Consider the following 21,540-nt stretch of genomic DNA (forward strand, 5'->3'; position numbering starts at 1 on the left):
TACCACAGCTCCTCTTAGCGCTTGCACCCCGCTCCAAGTGACCACGTGGCTATTTAAGGTGGGAAGAAGTGCCAGCACTTTAGTTCCTTTGCGACCGCCGTAGTGATCGGTTACTCTGTCGATATGGCTCCTTGTATAGATTCCTTTTCATTGTGAGTTCTGAAATGAGAGAGAGAGAAAAATAACAGACTGTTTATCGGTAAACTGACTTCGGACTGCTTTAGACTATGGCTTGGATTGACTTTGGACTGATAGGTGATGGATTGGATGAATAACTTAGTTTAACACTACCGGAATGCTGATGACAGCTGTGGATAACCCTAAACGGCCTGAGGGAAAAATCAGTCAAGAAAACATTTAAAAGATATGCTGAGTTTAAGGCTAAGCTGCCCTCGCAAGACGGCATGATTTGTGTTTAATTTGCTTCGGAGAAGCCCACAATACCTCTTCATGCAAAGTTTGCCAGTCTTTCTTGAAACAAACCTGTCAGAATAGGGAACCTCATCTATGAGCTGTGCTTTATGAAGATGTTTGAAGTCCCCCGGGACCATCTAAGCAGGGGGCAAGCTCATCTTCTAAACTGCCTGGCTTGGGGGCTGAAACTTTGGTTCAGTCTAAACCCTTGACGCCTGTGTTTGTCTCTGAAACCACCGAAGAGGCATGGAGTCAAAATGGCAGAGGCGTTGGAGCCCGCCAGAAAGAAGAGCAAGGCATCGATAACGGAAGGTACGCCTTCCCCATCTGCGTTGAGACCATCGCCACTGGTTTCTTCGACTCCAAGACCATTGCCATCGACTTGGCCAGCATTGGCAGCACAAGGGTCAGTGCATTCAATTGACAACCACCGCTGTTTTGCCACCATCAGCCTCTAGGCCTTCAACACCGAGGCCACAAACTCCTACGGTGTCAAGGTCTGCTCTGGTGCCAAGAGTAGCATCTCTTTCACTGGCAATGACTCTGATAAAATCCCTGTTGATGCCGACGATAAGAGATGTTCCCTCAACGCTGAATACACTGATTCTGATGGGACCAATAACTCCACATTGTCAGGTGCCTATCACATTAGAGATTGAAGATGCAGATGCAGCTGATGCTAAGGATACAGGGGCGTTGGATCCTATCACGGCACATTCTCTACTGACTATGCTGAATTCCAATAATACTACTCCAACGTTTAGAGGATTCCCACAGTTGGCGAAGGATGACACCCATTCAGTGCCTCAAGATTTGGCAGAGTCATCTGATGCTCAACAGGATCCACATGTGTGCTATGCACATACAGCTGTGCATCTAGCTACTACAACCAGTTGGCACGCATGTGGTTTCTTACACTGAGCACCCTTCTCTACCCAACCATGTGTCTTCAACCAGGGTTTCCCAGGGCTAGCATGCAATTATCAAGAAGGCTGGAAGTTGCCCACGTTTGAGAGGCAGAATTCGCTGTCAGCTGTTAATTCCCAGGCTCTCCATATGCACCTACTGGTTGGGGCGGGGCGGGGTGCCTCTATGCCTGAAACAAAACAGAGAGTGAAGACTGCGGTTGTTGCCACTCAGACTCTGGTGGAGGAGCCTCGCCTGTCACATAACCTGGCAATGACATCTAAGCAGACACAAATGGCAACAAGGCCGCTTACATTAACCGCTACACAATGTGATTTGCTAGAACTTGAGGCTCTACCTCCTCAAGAGCCACCTACGCAGGAGCAAGAACTAGACTCATCACCAGCACCATCTGGAAGTCGCCATGGCTCTTCTGACAGAGTTGGATATAGATACAGTTGACCCGGATCCCTCGCCTGATGTTGCAACACCTTCTCATGTATCTTGGATGGAGGAAATGAAGGCCTACCATATTCAATTAAAAGAAATGGCAGAAGCATTGGGGTTTAGTCTGAGAACGCAAACAGCTACTATCGATGACCCTGTGTACAACTTTATAGCCAAGGCAATATCAGCACAATGAGTAATCTTATACCTTCTTCCTGTGATTTAAAAGGCAGCACAGTGCACATGGGAAGTACCACACCTACGTCAAAGAGATTGGAGAGCCTCTACAGAGTGCAGGAGGCTAAGAATGCATATCTGTTAACACCCAGTGCCCAGTTCTCTTGTAATAGACTGTGTTACCTCCTCAGGTACCAGCAGATGGCAGGCGACTCGTGCGGATAAGATAGGAAATTGGTACTCGGTAGAAAAATCTACTCCACTGCCTGTTTGTCGGTTAAGATAGCCAATTACTCAGCCTGTATGGCTAAATTCAATCACTGCCTTTGGAGCAGAGCAAAAAAGAGAACAAACAGATACTGCTATCACATAGTGTAATGTGAACACTATAGATCATAACATAACATATTTCACTCTAATAGATCATATTGCAATGCATTAAAGTTCATGATGAACTAATAATGTACAATATAAGGTATATCTTATTTTTTATATCTCTTAAGAGATCAATGTAAATGTCCAAAGATGATGATTTGTATGATTTGCTAGATGCACAATGTTGAATGATACTTGAAATAACTGCAGAGCTGATAATTAATGAAAATGCTGTGAGTTCTGATGTCTGCAAGAGCTGATAGATGGCCAAGATGGCTGCAAGAACTTATGACTGCAAAACAGGTAGTGCTAAAACTCGATTTCATATATCTTCTTCAATTACAGTCAAAACGATCAATATAGGTCTAAACAAAAGGAAATAGTGTTAATAACAATCATGATCATTTTCACTAGATAAAATAGTAAATTTAAAATATAATAACCTGGAGTCTATAATCTTCTTGATCCACTTGTGGCTGTAATGTTTAATAATGATTCTCCTACTATTTTCTGAAACACAAACCAAAAATAATAGATTTTGAAGTAAATCCTCAAGCTAGTGAAACTACTACTATAAAAAACCTCAGTCTGTTACCTTGTAATCTTGAGGACCTGTAGTTTCTGAAATATGCTCTTTGCAAATGCCTCTTAACAACTGCTCTCATGCCTGTAGTAGCCTTACTCTTTTATAATGCTAAGCTTTGTAATCTTAGTTAACTTATAGGCAGCTGCAGTTATTCTCTGCTAATTGAGCATGATTAAACTTAAAAGAGAAACACAGTATATTCTTTTTCTGCTGCTTGAATTCAAGAAGTCTCACAACCTTTTTAGCTAACATAGGCTAGATCATGATTGTTTTACAGAAAAATTGAGTATTCCGTTTTATCATTTAAACCATTAGGAGTCATAGAGCTGGGTCTCATGATCAGTGCCCGCTCTCCCTGCACACGAGCAGGGTGGGAGCCCCACACAATTGCGGGCTCCGTGTTGGAGCCGGCAGGGGCTGATCGGCCCCCGGAAGCTCCAATATGCCCTGTGCAAGCACGCAGGGCATGCTGGCGAGACCCCTGGAGCAGGGAGGCAGCTTTTCACCTTCCTGCTCCGCAAACCCGGTTTTAGGGGAGGGGTACTTAGGCGGGTTAACAGCCTGGGAGCCACCGGGCTCGCCTGCGAGGCTGGTGGCTCCCACAATCAGGCAAAATCGGGCTAGGCTCCCCTAGCCTGATCGTGGGATCGATTTTGGGATCGATCGTGGGATCGATTTTGCCTGATCGTGGGAATAGCCCCATAGTGTTCATTAGGAAAATCCATTTAGTCTCTTTCTGAATCAATATCTTCCAGTTGCCAACTTGATAGTATTTACGTGATTCAACTTAATCAATAATCATCATAACTTCAAAGTCCTTAAAATGATGGCTTTGAAAAGTGTTGAATTAATGTTGTATCATCTTTCCAAATTTTGAAAGTGCTCTTGTGTTCTCGTATTCTTATTTTCAATGGGTGAGTAGTTTGGCCTACATATCTATATTATTAATTCTCCTGGGTGCGCCTTAGAATGTGCGTCCTGGCACCCAGCTGATTGGCTGGGCCGCAGAGGCGCCTGATTGGCTGAGGCGCACCCAGGAGGATTGGTTGCCATGGCGGCGGCAGGCCCAGCCATGGTGGCCAGAGGTGGTAGCGGGCCCGGCTGCAGAGGCAAGCAGTGGCATACCCAGCTGCAGAGGCAAGCAGTGGCACACCCGGCTGCAGAGGCCAGGCAGTGGTGGGCCTGGCCGCGGAGTTGGGCGGGAGAAGGAGGGAGGGCAAGAGAGAGAGGAGGGAGGGAGGGAGGGCATGAGAGTGGGGCGGGAAGGAGGGAGGAACGGAGGGGCTGGAGGGAGGGGAGAACAGCCAGCCCCAAAGAGAACACAGATAGTCTGTGTGGGTTGGCTAGTAACTTATTAAATGGGCAAATTGTACAAATAATCATCTTTGGACCAATTTACAAGGGAGGTACACTTTACAAGGGCAACTCCGGCCCTGCAGAAGGAGGTGGAGGAGCTATTGAACAAGAGAGCGATTGTCTCGGTGCGGTGGGCACAGCAGTAGGAGGGTTTCTATTCCCGCTATTTTCAGATCCCCAAATGGGACAGTGGAATAAGACCTATAATGGACCTGAGACATCTGAACAAGTTTGTGCATGTGAGAAAGTATCGAATGATGATGTTGCAAGACATTCTGCCACTTCCACATCAGGAAGTGGAATCAGGAATCAGACCATCATACCGGAAATATCTGAGATTCACAGTGGGCAACTCAGTTTGTCAGTATCAAGTGCTACCATTTGGTCTTTGCACTACCCATGGGTATTCACAAAGTGCATGACTGCAGTTGTGGCACACCTCAGAACCAAGGGGCTAGCAATTAACTCTTACCTAGACGATTGGCTTCTGACATCAAAAGACAGAGAAGGGTTACTTTCTCAGACACAGTACTTACTGCAACTTCTCCAAGCCCTCGGAATAGAGGTCAACTGGAAAAACTCATCTGACTCCTGTGACGTCAATCTCCTACATAGGGGCTATCCTGGATACGCAGATGGGGAAGGCCTACTTACCGTAGGAGAGATTCCAAGCCATCTTGGAGCTTGTGTGTCAGTTCCAATCGAAACCAGTGCATTGTGCAAGGCAGAGTCAGCACCTACTAGGCCTCATGGCATCTTGCAAGACAACAGTTTGTCACACACGCCTGAAAATGAGAAAAATGCAGTTATGGCTCATATCCACCTTCTGTCTGAAGGTAGACAGTCCCCAGAAACAGTTAAAGATTCCTCCGCAGATTCTCCAATCCTTGGGTTGGTGGATGCATACAGAGAACCTGCTGCAAAGTGTTCCATTTCAGCCAGCGTCTCACACGGTGTGGGTGACAACGAACGCATCAGTGTTGGGCTGCGGGGCGGAGGTCATTCCAATGGCAGCACGGTCCAGGGGCTGGACCAACAGAGACAGCTCCACATCAGTTTCTTGGAGCTCCTTGCAGTGTTTCAAGCCATGAAGGCGTTTCTGCCTATGCTCAAAGAGCAAACAGTACAGATACAATTGGACAATACGACAGTGATTGCCTACCTAAACAGGCAATGGGGAAGGTGTCCAAATCACTGTGTGCATAGTGTTCAGATATGGCACTGGTGCATCAGAAACAGTATCACTCCTCAGGCCATACACATAAAGGAGAAGGACAATGTTCGTTCCGCCAACTGAGCCATTGGTTTACCAGAGAGGAATGGCAATTGAACAACAAGTACCTAATTCCAATATTCAGGTCATGGGGGTACTCTGAAATAGACTTCTTCACGAAGGCTCACAATAGCAAGTGCAAGACATACTGCTCGAATGTGGGTCACCACCCTCAATCAATAAGGGACGCATTCCAGATAGACTGGTCCCAACACCTGTTGTATATGTATTCTCCTCTACCACTCATAGGAAGAGTAGTAGCACAACTTCTGGCCAGTCATGCCGCTTTCATCCTAACACCACCATGGTGGCCATGGCAGCCGTGGTTTCCACATCTACTCAGACTGTCTGGTCACACATACAGGAGACTTCCAGTGTGTCAAGATCTCCTGTTGCGAGAAAGTGGGCAGGTGCTACTAACAGTCTGAAGGATAGGCTTCTAAATAAAATCTTGCTTAACCAGAGGAAACCTTCAGCTAGAAAGAACTATGCAAGTACAGGTGAAACTCGGAAAATTAGAATATTGTGCAAAAGTCCATTAATTTCAGTAATGCAAATTAAAAGGTGAAACTGATATATGAGACAGACGCATTACATGCAAAGTGAGATAAGTCAAGCCTTAATTTGTTATAATTGTGATAATCATGGCATACAGCTCATGAAAACCCCAAATCCACAATCTCAGAAAATTAGAATATTACATGGAACCAAGAAGACAAGGATTGAAGAATAGAACAATATCGGACCTCTGAAAAGTATAAGCATGCATATATATTCAGTACTTGGTTTGGGCCCCTTTTGCAGCAGTTACTGCCTCAATGCGGCGTGGCATGGATGCTATCAGCCTGTGGCACTGATGAGGTATTATGGAAGACCAGGATGCTTCATTAGCGGCCTTCAGCAATTCTGCATTGTTTGGTCTCATGTCTCTCATCCTTCTCTTGGCAATGCCCCATAGATTCTCTATGGGGTCAGGTCAGGCGAGTTTGCTGGCCAATCAAGCACAGTACACTGTATACTTTTCAGAGGTCCGATATTGTTCTATTCGTCAATCCTTGTCTTCTTGGTTCCATGTAATATTCTAATTTGCTGAGATTGTGGATTTGGGGTTTTCATGAGCTGTACGCCATGATCATCACAATTATAACAAATTAAGGCTTGACTTATCTCGCTTTGCATGTAACGCGTCTGTCTCATATATCAGTTTCACCTTTTAATTTGCATTACTGAAATTAATGGACTTTTGCACGATATTCTAATTTTCCGAGTTTCACCTGTAAATGGAAACAGTTCAGTTGCTATGCGGCTTCACCCAGCTTCTGCCCTTTGAAAGCTACAGTGCGCCCGATCCTGCTATATCTGAAAAGGCTAAAGACCTCCACCCGGACTGGGATGGGAGGACAGTATTGTCTTACCAAGTCTACATCATAGAATTCACCAGTTACTGCAGAGATGACTGACTGCTCCAGCGGTTGTCCAGGAACTAAATTTAAGGCTTCCTCCAGCCTTAAATAGCCACGTGGTCACATGGGGCGGGGTGCAAGCGCCAAGAGAAGCTGTGGTAGTCCTCACCAACAGGCTTCCGTGCAGGTGCAGAACCCATTTCTTATGGATGTCAACGGATCACTACCAGATCATCAGTTACAGGTGAGTTATGTGGTTTTTTGCATTGAAATTTTTATGTTCGTTTTTGGAGAATAGCTCCAGGCAATAGCTAAGGAAATTGTTCTAACATGGGAAGAGTTTCTTTGCTTTTCATCCAAGTCCTTGATATGAGTTGCAGCTTGGACAGAACAGTGGGGGGGAACCAACCAGCCCAAGGACTGTTCGTTAAGGCTTTAGGGCAGGGCTACAGAGCTTTGTCCTCCAGCTGTTGTTAGAGTACAACTTCTTTCATCCCCAGCCACAGAGGCCAGTAGTGGGGGAAGAGTCGATAGTCACGGTTTGGTTACTCTAGGGAACTGTGCAGTCCTAAACTTGCCCTCAGTGAAGCTCGCAAGCCTTGGGAGCAAAGGTGCTGTGCAATCCCTGAGCTTGTCTTGACCAGTCTTGGGAAAACTCACTAAACAGACTGAGCTGAAACTTAAGCAAAGGATTGTCCTTCTCTGTCCTGTGCAATTATAATTAGAACTGCAGCTGAGGCTAGGGCAGGTTTTATTGGAAAGGGTTTCTAAATGGACTCCTAAGCTTTAATTCGTTCAGGTTAAGGAACTTCCCTAAACCTAGTTTAGATGAGGCTTAGTGATTTGCATCGTTCCCTGTGCTCAGGAGATTTTCTGAACTTTGCCTAGTGGGCTAGCTTGGAATGAATGCATGAGCTTTGGGATTGATTTGAGGCTTTTGTGTTTTGGAGATTTTGTATAGCCACATCTAAACTATGATTAGTGTCCAGGACTTGAACAAAAAATAGATGGAACTTCAAGCAACAGGCAAAAGCTCACAAATCAGAGGTCCTTTCTGACAATACTGAAAGTGAAACTAACAAGGCTTTTCTAGCTCTGCTCCTACATTTTGCTAAGGCTGAATTTTTGAGTCTTGGGTCTTGTTTCATTTTCTGAAATATATTTTCTTATTCTTTTAAAGCCTTAGTTGTGATATGATGGAACTGAGACGGCGTTATCAAAACTTGTACATACCAAGCGACTTCTTTGATGCTCAGTTCACATGGGTGGATGCTTTTCCAATGTCGAGACCATTTCAGCTGGGAAACTATTGCAACTTCTATGTAATGCATAGAGAGGTGGATCCTTTGGATAAGAGCACTGCTGTAGTAGACCCACCTGATGCTGATCATCTTTACAGCGCAAAGGTGTGTAAGGTCTCCTTAATATCACTTTTTGCATAGAAATATAAATGTAACAGTTAATCAATCAATTAATCAGTCAATAAAAAGAAGAATGGGGGTTCACTAAAGTAGACTAGGTCTGGATTCAGTTCTTGCCCAGATTAGTCCTGAAGTAGACAAATATTGCTAACTTAAAATCCTCTGTACCAGAATCAGTGTTCTCTGCAACAGGGATTCCCAGATGTTAATGATTACAACTCCCATAATCCCCAGCTACAGTGGCCAAATGCCATTGCAGTGGGGGGTTATGGGAGTTGTAGTCAACAACATCTGAAAATCCCTGTTACAGGGAACACTGACCTGAATGCTGGAAATTTTAAGTTGGGGTTCAGTTCAAAATCAGGAATACACTTGTGGATCCTTTCTGTTTGGGGCACTTGATACATAAATGAGTTGTCTAAAAATGGTAAGAAACTGTAAGCAGCATTTTAACATAATTTTTCTATAACCTACTTAAGGCTTGTAAAGGTTGTTCAGTGGAGTACTTGATGCATATTGAATGTATGTGCTTAAGATCTTTGTAGGCTTGGAACCTAAATCATCGTAGGTAGCATCCAGACTTTTAGTAGAGCAGTGCTCCATCGGTGGAAGGGCCTTCCTTGAATAGAAGGAGAGTTCCACTTGCACAAGAACCCTTGAGTGAGCACAGTTCTCCTTCTGCTAAAGGTCTGGATGCAACCCATTGCTTGCTTATATCCTACAATTAACCATAATGTCATTCAGCCTTCAGAATACTTAAGTAGCTTTTTAACTTTATGAATTGGGACAGTCCTATTGAATTCAGAAATACAAACTGAATGTATAATGTATGTGAGATACCAGTCTTGTATAATATATGTTGATGTTGTCTTGAGACATTATCTGACTATTTTTACAGGTGATGCTCATGGCTAGTCCTAGCATGGAAGAACTATATCACAAATCATGTGCTCTTGCTGAAGATCCACAAGAGGTCCGGGATGGGTTTCAACATCCAGCTAGACTTATAAAGGTAAAGTAAACAGTTCTAGGAAAATATAACTTCTTGTAAAATTTGTGCACATGGTATTCCCTCTGAGAATACAGGACTCCAATATTGGATGTTTCCATGCATATTAAAGACAAGAGTGGTTACATTTATATCCAGGTTTTGAGTCTCCCATCCAGATTACTGATCAGATCTACACCTCCTCTGTTTCTGCTGCATCATCTTTCATAGGTTTGGGCTTGGAACTAGAGGTCCTATTGTGTGAGCAGAAGGCACTTTCACTTGGCATTGGGGACAGGGGCTTGTCGTTAATTTCCCCCTTCTTCCAAAGAAACAAACAGAGCCAACCCAAACGCTGCTCTGTCATGTTGAGCCAGCATTTGGGGGCTACAGATAGCAAGGGGAAGAACGGACAATTTCCTCTGCTCCATACAGTGAGATCTTTGCATCTAAGCTTAATAAGGTGTTTTTTATAGCTGAAAGCAGAGAACAACATAGTGAGAAATGTTAAGTGAAAGGAAGGTAGAATAAATTGTCTGGAGTTAGTAAGCAGCTGTTACATCTCTGCTTAAACATTTTTAATTTCTGATGTTTTTATCACTATCATTTGCAAGAAACTTCTAGAAACTTCTAGACCTATATGTAGATCTGTTTTTACAGTCTGGGATATATTCTTCTGTTCCATTCAAAGTTTTTAATAAAATGGGTAAAAATACAATGGTAACTAATAAGATGACAAACCTTTAATTGGAAGTCTTGCACAAAGAATGAGTAATGATGTTTAAACCTATTCCATTACTGAAATACAGTGTGGAAAAGAAAAGGCTGAACTCTCTCTTGCACAGGACTTTAACTTGAAATTTGGACATAACTGTTTGTGATATAACTGACAAAATGAGGTGTGTATAATAGTAATGCTTCAGATAATACATACTTATAATTTGGGCGTCCCCCACCCCACCCCCAAGCAAGGCAATACTGACAGACTTTTCTTGTCTAGTTTTTAGTGGGTATGAAGGGTAAAGACGAAGCCATGGCTATTGGAGGACACTGGTCTCCCTCCCTGGATGGACCTGACCCAGAAAAGGACCCGTCTGTGCTGATTAAAACTGCTATCCGTTGTTGCAGAGCTCTAACAGGGATTGATTTAAGTGTATGCACACAATGGTAAGTACCTTTTATTCTTAAATATTCTTGAGAAATCAAGGCATGTTTAAAATCCACATGCAAGTGATTTTGGCAAAACCAACCTCTTCCTTTCCTTATTAGCAGCCAGTAGCCATGCAGGTAAACTACTGATGTCCTAGTTGGCAATGCAAATGTGATTTGGTGCCAAAAGGTTTGAAGAACAATGAACTTTATAATCATGTATTTGTTGTGTAAACTCTGCGGTGCTTGTATTGTTAAAATATTTTTCATTTCACGCATAGCTGGAGGAGATCGTCAAGGAAACTTCATTTCATTATTCGTGTGTTATAAATAATTAGATGTTTGGGGCAGCCATATTTTCTCTTGGTGGATTTATTTAATCATCAGTCAATCACTTTATTAATGAAACAGCTGCTATACACCAAATTTTAAATAATGATTCTACATTTTTGATTCAGACCAGTATAGCGCATTTTTAATACAAAGTGGAAAAGTTTTACCTTAAGCAGTTAGTATTTTATTTATTGCCTAACTGCCTTTCAAAATCTTGAACAATTTAGATTAAGAGAACATATGGCTTTCATATCTTTTTCTTTAGACAAAATTCAGGTTGTCGCAGCAAAGTTTCTTTACTTGATGTGCTACAGTGATCTAGGCTCTGTAAAATGTATTGTAGAATTTTTTTTCCAACATGCTTCTTCCCTTGCAACAGGTACCGTTTTGCAGAGATTCGCTACCATCGCCCTGAGGAGACCCACAAGGGGCGTACGGTTCCAGCTCATGTGGAGACAGTGGTTTTATTTTTCCCGGATGTTTGGCATTGCCTTCCCACCCGCTCAGAGTGGGAAACCCTCTCCCGAGGATACAAGCAGCAGCTGGTCGAGAAGCTTCAGGGTGAACGCAAGGAGGCTGATGGAGAACAGGCACTGAACGCTAATCCCTTTTTCTATTTCTGCTTCTCACAGGCGCAGGAACACAGGCACAAAATGCACACCACACGCTACACAACAAACATACATAGGAGGAACATTACTGGTAACAATGACTGGTAAACCAGCTTTCAGCAGTGTAGAATATATTGGTTAAAAAAACAATTTTAAATTGCAGCTAGTGTACTAACTTAAAGTGTGTGCTGATACAACAGGTGGAATTAAAACTGTGCACTCAATGCACAAATCTTTGTTTTATAATCACAGAACTAGTTGCTGGAATCTGGGACCAGTTGTTGAGTGAGATTCAGTCTTAAAAGTTGTGTTTAGCATTTTGCCATTTTACAAAAATTTCTAAGTTTTCTTTCGTATGTTAGTCTTTAAAAATAATAATGGTACTTGGAAATAGGGAAGTTATTGAAATAACAGATTTTTTTAGGCTATGTGGCTGATTGGCATCTTGGTACGAGTAAAAGGTCTAACAAAATGAGAAGTATATTGGGTGGTTTGAAAATTGGGGGAAATCACACACTGTGTGGTTAGTGGCAACCAGCAGTGTCTGTGTGTCCCTGATGTTCTTTGTGTTATTGTTTTTTTATCACCCTTTTGTGTTTCACAGAGATGACTCTTATTGGCTGATGAGAGAGGCATTGTGATCTATTATAAAGTAGTAGAATGTGTGTATGTGGCTTTGTTGCAATGGTAACTTTAGCAGAAGACTGATGAAAGAGTTGTGACCTTGCCCAGATCAGCAGCAGAATTTAAGCAAGCAAGAACGTTCTTTATTTTTAAGCTTTCTGAAACATAATGTCTTTATTTCATTCTTCAGGATGAAGAGGAAAAAGATGATGGAGAAGCAAAAGAACTTTCTACTCCTACTCATTGGTCTAAACTCGATCCAAAGGCAATGAAGGTAATAATTGTTGAAGACTTTGGGAAGTTTGTTGACCCAGTTCAGACATAATGTTTAATTTAATGTTTACATTTTTATATCCCGATCTTCCTCCAAGGAGCCCAGAGCGGTGTACTACATACTTAAGTTTCTCCTCACAACAACCGTGTGAAGTAGGTTAGGCTGAGAGAGAAGTGACTGGCCCAGAGTCACCCAGCAAGTATCATGGCTGAATGGAGATTTGAACTCAGGTCTCCCCGGTCCTAGTCCAGCACTGTAACCATTACACCACGCTGGTGCATGGTGCATGACTTAACATGATTAAACTTATGTGCATGAGCCTCAGGCTCACCCTCCCACCCTTTGCACATGAGGGATGGAGACTTAAAACTTCCTTGTGCAGAATGATACAAACTGCAGTTTCCCATAGTCAAATAAATTGGGACTCCCACCTGCCTGTGCACATGCTGAACCACCTTTTTAGTGTGATGTCTGAATCGGACCATTACGTAATACCGCCATATTATTAAAGGTGTTATCAGTTATTACAGTACTATTTCTTTTTTTAAAAATTGAATCAATTAAGTCATCCTTTTACCTTGCTGATTTATTACATGTATATGTCACCCTTTCTTCAAGGATCATATTCAATTACTAATTACATTATTGGAAGAAAATTTATTGAATAACAAAAATAGTGAATGTGTGTGATTTTCTATTAGTTTTTTTTCTGCTGTATGTGTTAGTAGTTGAGAAGGGTATGTTCATTAAACAAATTATCTGTTGCTGAGTTTGCTTGGTTATATAAACAGTGCACTGTGTATATTTGGTTAGCAATTTACTATTTCTCAACTAGGTTAATGATCTGCGCAAGGAATTAGAAAGCCGAACTCTTAGCTCAAAAGGTTTGAAATCGCAGCTAATAGCCCGGCTAACAAAGCAGTTAAAAGTGGAAGAGCAAAAAGAAGAACAGAAAGAACTGGAGAAATCTGAAAAGGAAGATGAAGAGGAGGAAGAGAGGAAATCTGAAGATGACAAAGAGGTTAGAGGTCCAGAAAATATATTTGGATACAAAATATGATGTGATAAATGTTGTGTTTGTAGTTAAACTGAGTTTCCAGATGTGTGAAAAAGGGAGGAAGCCTCTGCAAACTGACCAATGCCAGCTTTGGTTAAGTTCTCATTTTAAATGAATTTGAAAGATGGTCATTGTATATGTGATCACAGTGGCATGGAAGTTTCTTTCTACACCATTCTTCTAATGTAGGTATCAAAGATCCACAAGTAAGGGGGGAAATGAACTGATCTTTGTGGTGGTCCAGTATCATTCCCAAAATGGGCTCTGTGCCTGTGCAGTTGCCCCCACGAAAGGGTTCACTAGCACCTTGAAGTGTTCTGTAGCCACACACGAAGCACACTCGGTATCTTTGGTGCCAGAGCGCTATCCCCCTCCGTTCTCTTCCATCCACCATAGTGTGGGCTTCCTCAGGGATTTGCTCCTTTGACCATGGTTCCTGGAAAACAAAAACTGTTTTATTTTTTGTTCAGCTTTTTTGGACTGTTTCTCTGAACTTGCTTTTGCCCTACGTACTGGATTTGTTTGTCTCCAGTCTAATAGACTAGGGGAAAACATTTAAACTGTATTCCTTGTGCTGCAGCACTCCACCCTCGTCCAATCGGCATGACTTGTGCCTTCTTTGCCTGGGTGAGGACCACATTGTTCGGTCCTGTAAAATTTGTCTGTCATTTCCAAAGCAGACCCGTAGAAGCTGGAAGTTGTGCTTGAGGGCTGCCCTGTATGAAACAGCCCTGCACCCACTGACGCCAGTGCCGTCAACAAAGCCGAGTTGAGCTCCCAAAACTCCTTACGAGTCTTCCTCTGGTGCCTTTTAAGAAATTGTGAGATCTCCCTAAAGAGTCCCACCATAAGTACCAGAAGAAGAGGAAGTACAAATAGAGCGATGCTTTGCCACTCCAGATATGCCCAAAGTTAGAGCCCAAAATATCATTTGCGTCTTCAGTATCGATATCAACACCTCCCTCAACAACTTCAACATCAACCAAACCGGCTCCAACTATACTGCTTTTGGTTCCTATTCTTGACGTTGCCTCCGTATTCGACAGATCCCTTTAACTTCTTCAACTTTAACATCGCCGGTCTTTGCTACCAGCTTTCTATTGACACCAGTGTCGATGGAATTCCCGCTGATGATGGACTTTGACTCCATCCTGGATTCTCCTCTAACTACACCTTCTGGATCCACCTTCAAAAGTGTTTCGCTTTACAGACTTGATATCTAGAATGAGTCTGCCGCCAGAATACCTAAACTGCCTAAGACACCATCTTCTCCTGCCAAGATCACATCTGTTTGGTTTCCTTCTCATCCCCCACCTCAGTGGAAGGAACACCAGAGATCTGGTACGGGATCCGTTGATATGCATTAGAATGGGTTCTGCGCCTGCGCGGAAGCCTCTTGGTGTCGAGTTTTACAGCTCCTTTCAGGCGCCTGCGCCCCGCCCCACATGACCACGTGGCTATTTAAGGTGGGAGGAAGTGCAGGCTGCTCAGTTCCTTTGCGACCGCCGTGGAAATCACTTGGTTTCTACGACTCCTTCGTGCTAAATCCTTGGAAATATTTCTCGGTTTTGATTCACTGGCTTTTGATATTGGACTGTTTGACTATTCTATTGACTGCTACTACTATCGTTTTGACCCGGACTGAATTTACCTTGGCCTTCTTGTTCCACTGTTTGGCAAAAGATCGGACTGATTCTCTGGCGTTTGACTTCGGCTTGTGAGTACCATGGAGTCCCCTGTGGGGAAACGTAATTTTAAACGCTGCACAGAGTGCAAAGCTAAATTGCCCTCACAGGATCGTCACAGTTTATGTCTCTTGTGCCTTGGCTGTACACAAGACTGCGGCGTGTAAAATCTGCCTATCATTTTCAAAACAAACTAGGAGAAATTGCGAGCTGCGTTTAAGGGCCGCTCTATACGATGATGTCCTATCGGGGCCCTCTTCAAAATCTCCTCAGCCGCATAGCTTGAAGGACCTGGGTCCGGCCCAATCTAAAACTTCGAAGCTGCAGTCCAAAAAATCCCCTAAGTCCTCGAAAAGGCCGGGAGAGAAAATGGCGTCCGCAAGTGCTCCCGCCAAAAAATCACGGCACCGAGCTTTGTCGGAATCGACACCCTCGCCAAGCGCCGCACAAGAGGTTGTGTTCGTCTCGGAATCATCGAGTACGGTACCGAAAAGATCTACGCCACAACCTTCGCCACCGACTGAATCGACTTCGATATCGAAGTCTCCAGCTGAACCCCTGTCGATATCGAAACCCGCTGCTAGCTCGACATAGACGACGCCTTCCATGCCGTCAACTACTGAGCCCCGGTCGACATCGAGACCTGCTGCTAGCTCGACATCGACACCGCCTTCCATACCGACAACTACTGAGCCCCGGTCGACATCGAGACCTGCTGCTACCTCGACGTCGACACAGCCTTCCATGCCGACAACTGTAGATCCAATTGCCACTGCCCATTGTTCTTCGACATCGACATCAACACAAACACGAAACATCTCGATGCTGATGGAGGGACTCACTCAGCCTTCTCAAACTGCAAGTGCCTTGATACCGACTACCAGAGAACTACGACCGGCGCCGACACAGATTCGTTCGCCGTCAATATCAAGAGAAGAAATTCAAGCTTCAGCGCTGAATACCCCTGTAAATGTCACAACTGTGACTCCACGTTTTCTAGCACCCATGACTTTTACCATGTTAGAGACTGTAGAAGTTGATGCTCCACAATTAGACCCATTGATTAAAATGCTGGACTCTACTGCTACCACTCCAGCTACTTATCAAGGCTTCCCCAGATCTGAAGACACGGCCTTCAACGCCGGGACCACGGTGCTAACAGCTGGCCAACTTGCCTCGCCAACTCCATGGCATACTTGTGGATTCAGCCATCAAGTATCACCCTCAACAGAATCCGCCTTGCCAGGGACTGTTTCTCCTGGAGCAGGTTATGACTTCCAAGAACACCGGACATGGAGGTCTGCCATGACAAGTGCTCCACTTCCCAGTAGGAACTTTACTGACGTGGGGACACAGACAAAAGCTCACACCGCCTCGGTGCAAACCCAAACAGAGGCTCTAAATTTCCTTTGCAGAAGCACAAACTGACCCTGTTCCTGCCACGTACCCTAGAAGTGATGCGTCACCTCAAATGCCATCTCACCATTCTATTTCAGACCCAGAATCTGGAGAAAGTCACCATGGATCATCGGACTTCGAGTCCGATGGAGAAACTATTGAGGCGGACCCATCTCCTGATGTGGCTACGCCATCCCATGTGTCTCCAACAGAGGAATTAAAGGCCTACCACTCCCATGTTAAACGTATGGCGAATGCACTGGGACTGGACCTTAGCTCACAATTGAAGACAATAGACGATCCTGTCTACAATTTCATGCGAAGATCACAATCGGCTGAACCCGTAGCGCTTCCCCTACTACCAATAATTTCAAACGCTGCACAGTGCGCTTGGGAAGTCCCTCACACCTCCACCCCAACGTCTAAAAGACTAGAAGGACTCTACCGGGTTCAGGAAAGGGATAATACCTACCTCTTTAAACACCCAGTCCCTAATTCTTTGGTCATCGATTGTGCCACGTCCTCCAAATCTACTCGTCGTCATACTACACCTGCAGATAAAGAAGGCAGGAAGTTAGATGTAATGGGAAGAAAATTGTATTCTACTTCTTGTTTATCGGTGAAAGTGGCGAACTATCTAGCCTGTATGTCTAAGTACAGTTATTGTATTTGGGAAGATCTAGAAAAAAATCTAGATTCCATGCCATTAGATGAAATAAAACTAAGGTTCCAAAAAACATTACAAAGGGCAGGGGACCTCACCTGTCAGCAGCTGAGTACTGCTAAGCACCTGGCGGAATCTGAATCCCGCTCCATCACAACTGCCGTCACCTTACGTCGTCACGCCTGGCTGAGATTGGCAAACCTGCAACAGGACATGAAGGACAAAATTGAGGGTCTGCCTTTTGACGGCAAAGGTCTCTTCTCCGAGGAAACTGACGCCACCATGGAGAAGATGAAGAAATCAAAATTTACTGCTAAAACCTTCACTTCAACAGTTTCACAGTCTACGTCTTATGGCAATAGACAACGTACCTCGTATAGGCGGGGTTCATCATATAGACAACAGGACCATAGAGACTTCCAGAAAACTTACCATCAGTTTTCTAAACGACCAACCCAACAAAAAGGAAAATTTGCATCCAGCCAACGTAACAAACAATCAGTCGGAAGCAAACAGCGTCTTTGAAGTTCAAGTCAGCCCATCGTCCACAAATGGTACTTCCCTATTCTCCTGCTCCCAGAACACCAACGAGCAATGGAGTCTGGTCTACAACATCCCACAACCGGACCCACTAGCCGCCAATACAATCAGGCTGGCAAGTCATGCAAATGCATGGCGCAACATAACATCAGATCTTTGGGTCCTAAAGATTATTCAATCAGGTTATGCAATAGAATTCAAGACCATACCGAAATTCAGGAGAATTCGCTTCACACGCGCGACGCCTGCTCTTCGTCAGGAGTTGGAGGAACTCCTACTCAAGAAAGCAGTGGTACCAGTACGATGGGCAAACCGCCGGGAGGGATTCTACTCCCGGTACTTTCAAATTCCAAAGAAAGATGGAGGCATTCGGCCCATCATGGACTTGCGACATCTGAACAAGTTCATTCATGTGAAAAAGTATCGAATGACGACGTTACAGGACATCCTACCTCTTCTACATCTGGAAAGGTGGTTTGTAACGTTGGATTTGAAGGATGCTTATTTTCACATTGCGATCCGACCTTCGTATCAAAAGTATCTACGGTTTACAGTGGGGACCTCACTGTACCAGTACAGGGTGCTGCCATTCGGCCTTTGCACGGCTCCCCGTGTCTTCACAAAGTGTATGGCAGTGGTAGTCGCCCATCTCAGGACAAGGGGTCTGAAGCTGTATCCGTATCTAGACGATTGGCTTCTATCCTCAAGGAGCAGAGAAGAATTACTGTCACAGATAACATACATGCTGGAGCTTCTCCGGGACTTGGGCATACAGGCAAACTGGAAAAAGTCGAAGCTAACTCCAGCAAAGTCCATTTCTTACATTGGAGCTCAGCTCAATGCCACATTGGGGAGGGCGTTTCTACCGGAGGATCGGTTTCAAAGCATAGTGTCCCTAGTCAGGACTTTCCAGTCCACACCGCAACAGACAGCTTGGCATGTGCAACATCTGTTGGGCCTGATGGCGTCTTGCAGAACAACTGTACGTTATACCCGCCTCAAAATGAGGAAACTGCAACTGTGGTTCCTGTCCTCCTTCAATCTACTCAGAGACAGCCCCGAGAAACTTCTGACGGTTCCGCTGCCAATCCTAAGGTCACTCTCCTGGTGGACCCAGCGATCAAATCTACAAAGAGGAATCCCGTTCCATGTCCAACTCCCAGCCGTATGGGTCACAACCGATGCCTCTCTCCGCGGATGGGGAGGTCACTGCAATGCCACTACTACACAGGGCCTTTGGACCCGGGGCCAGAGTCTCCTGCACATAAACTTCTTGGAGCTACTAGCTGTATTCCAAGCCATGAAGGCCTTTCTTCCCATGCTACGTGGCAGGGTAGTCCAGTTACAATTGGACAACACCACAGCTATAGCCTACTTCAACAGGCAAGGTGGAACAATCTCCAGATCCCTCTGTGCTCTCAGTGTCCAGATCTGGCACTGGTGCATCAGGAACAGCATAACGCCAGTTTTCGATTCACATAAAGGGCTCCGACAATGTGTTAGCAGACGACCTCAGCCGCTCGTTCACCAAGGAATGTCACAAGTGGGAGCTGAACGACCAGTATCTTCAACAGATCTTCAGCCAATGGGGTCGGCCGGAAATAGACCTATTTGCCACTTCAGAAAATGCGAAGTGCAGACGGTTCTGCTCCAGGGCGGGACACGACCCGAACTCTCTGGGGGACGCGTTCCAGATAGACTGGTCGATGGAACGATGCTACATTTCCCCACCATTACCACTGTTGAGCAGAATCGTAGACCATCTCCTGCATACCCCTGTGAAGTGCATCCTGATCGCCCCATGGTGGCCGCGCCAGCCGTGGTTTCCACATTTACTCAAACTGAGCTCTCATACGTACAAAAGGCTGCCAAATCGCCCAGACCTGCTAATCCAGGAACACGGTCGGGTATTGCACCCGAAAGTACTAACGCTTCAACTGACAGCATGGCGGATAAACTTCTAAAGAAAATCTTGCTGAACGTTCGGAAGCCATCCACTAGAAAAAACTATGCTAACAAGTGGAGGCGTTTTTCGACTTATGCAGAAACGCATGGATTCCGGCCGCGGCAGGCATCCATACGGCAAGTTCTACTGTATCTTACGGACCTTAAGGAATCAGGTCTCTCTAATGTGTCCATACGAGTACACTTAGCTGCCCTTACAGCAAAACATCCTGGGTGGGATGGCAAGACACTGTTCTCCCACCCGACGTGTAAAAATTTCCTAAAAGGACTGTCCAATCTCTACCCTCCTACTCGCAAACCTATTGAACCTTGGAGCATATCCTTAGTGCTCTCTGCTTTAACAGAACCGCCATTTGAACTGATGAACACAGCTACTCTTCACCATGTCTCCTTGAAGACGTCCTTTTTAGTGGCTATCACAACTGCCCGGAGGGTAAGCGAGCTGACTGCGCTACGCATGGATGTTCCTTATACCCGGTTTTACCCGGATAAGGTTCTTCTTCGCCCGGACATCAGATTTAAACCCAAAATAGATTCAGAATTCCATGTCAATCAGGACATAGTCCTGCCAACCTTTTTTAGAGCCCCATCGACACCGTTAGAGAAAGCTCTACATTCATTGGATGTCCGCAGAGCACTGCTCTACTATCTGTCAAGAACTAAGCCGTTCAGGAAGTCAAAGAAACTACTGATATCATATAAAGGGTCTTCTAAAGGCCAAGCACTGTCTAGACAGCGATTATCGCACTGGCTAGTGGGTGCAATCCGCCTCACTTATTCAATTCAAGGCGTGCCGGCTCCAAAGACTATTAAGGCACATTCCACCAGAGCATATGGCACTTATGCAGCATTTCTATCTGGCGTTCCCTTCACAGAGATCTGCAAGGCCGCTACATGGTCATCTGAAGAACCATTTGTAAAACATTATGCTGTTGACCTGCGGTCCGCTGCGGAGGCGAACTTTGGGAGAGGCGTTCTCAAAAGGGTGTTACAATGAGGCACTGCTCCCTCCTCCTTCCGGAGCTAACTAAACACCCATTCTAATGCATATCAACGGATCCCGTACCAGATAAACAGGTTGCTCACCTGTAACTGATGATCTGGTAGAGATCCGTTGATATCCATTAGACCCTCCCAGACCTCCCCTCTGCAGTGCACCATAGGTTGTTAAAGTGAATCTTCACGAGTCTACGACTGCTTCGGCGGTCTCCAAGGAACCGAGCAGCCTGCACTTCCTCCCGCCTTAAATAGTCACGTGGGGCGGGGCGCAGGCGCCTGAAAGGAGCTGTAAAACTCGACACCGAGAGGCTTCCGCGCAGGCGCAGAACCCATTCTAATGGATATCAACAGATCTCTACCAGATCATCAGTTACAGGTGAGCAACCTGTTTTTTTTCATTGCCAACTTAGTTTCCTTACCATAAGAAGCTAGATTATTGGATCTCTCCTGGTGCCCTTGACCCAGGTTATATCCATAGATTGGGTAGATTTCAGGACCTGATATATGTTCCCTCGCCCTCTCTTTCATATGACTACAAAGAGTTTCAGCTCTGGAAGTTAAAGAAATTAAGGTCCTCTACTGCGTCTCAAGGACAGCCCCCCTCTGGCTCCTCTCCTTTCAAACCCCCCATGGTTCCTCTTCCTCCACCTGCAACTCCAACCCATACTCCCCTTCTACCTGAGCACCCTGATGTTCCGTCATCTCCTCAGGATGCCCCCTCTGTCCCTGAGAATAGTCTCTCTGACAACGATTCTGTTTCAACCTCTAAGTTGAATGACAACTCTACAGTCACAGAAACTCCTTCAGGCACTTCACCTGATGACAATGTTCCCAACAACCCTTCAAGCACTCCTACTGAGGAGACCAAGGTCTCTGGATCCAGGTCTCTGAGATG

At 44.9% G+C, this 21,540-nt stretch overlaps 1 protein-coding gene and 1 non-coding gene across 5 annotated transcripts in view; both read left to right on the top strand.

The window, feature by feature from the left end:
• Positions 1-21,540, top strand: part of CCAR1 (cell division cycle and apoptosis regulator 1) — a 69,840-nt gene that overhangs the window by 21,783 nt on the left and 26,517 nt on the right. For all 4 annotated transcript variants that reach the window (XM_053309522.1, XM_053309525.1, XM_053309523.1 and 1 more), the window contains exons 11-16: positions 8,118-8,343; positions 9,257-9,370; positions 10,347-10,513; positions 11,208-11,418; positions 12,254-12,337; positions 13,173-13,358. In XM_053309522.1, coding sequence (XP_053165497.1) covers positions 8,118-8,343; positions 9,257-9,370; positions 10,347-10,513; positions 11,208-11,418; positions 12,254-12,337; positions 13,173-13,358 — 988 coding nt within the window. The remainder of the gene's footprint in view (positions 1-8,117; positions 8,344-9,256; positions 9,371-10,346; positions 10,514-11,207; positions 11,419-12,253; positions 12,338-13,172; positions 13,359-21,540) is intronic.
• On the top strand, positions 10,116-10,179 carry LOC128352707 (small nucleolar RNA SNORD98). Its single transcript, XR_008320601.1, has one exon. It is a non-coding gene; the product is annotated as a small nucleolar RNA SNORD98 (small nucleolar RNA).

This window comes from Hemicordylus capensis, chromosome 3 (assembly GCF_027244095.1).
Source record: "Hemicordylus capensis ecotype Gifberg chromosome 3, rHemCap1.1.pri, whole genome shotgun sequence".
Lineage (NCBI taxonomy): Eukaryota > Metazoa > Chordata > Lepidosauria > Squamata > Cordylidae > Hemicordylus > Hemicordylus capensis.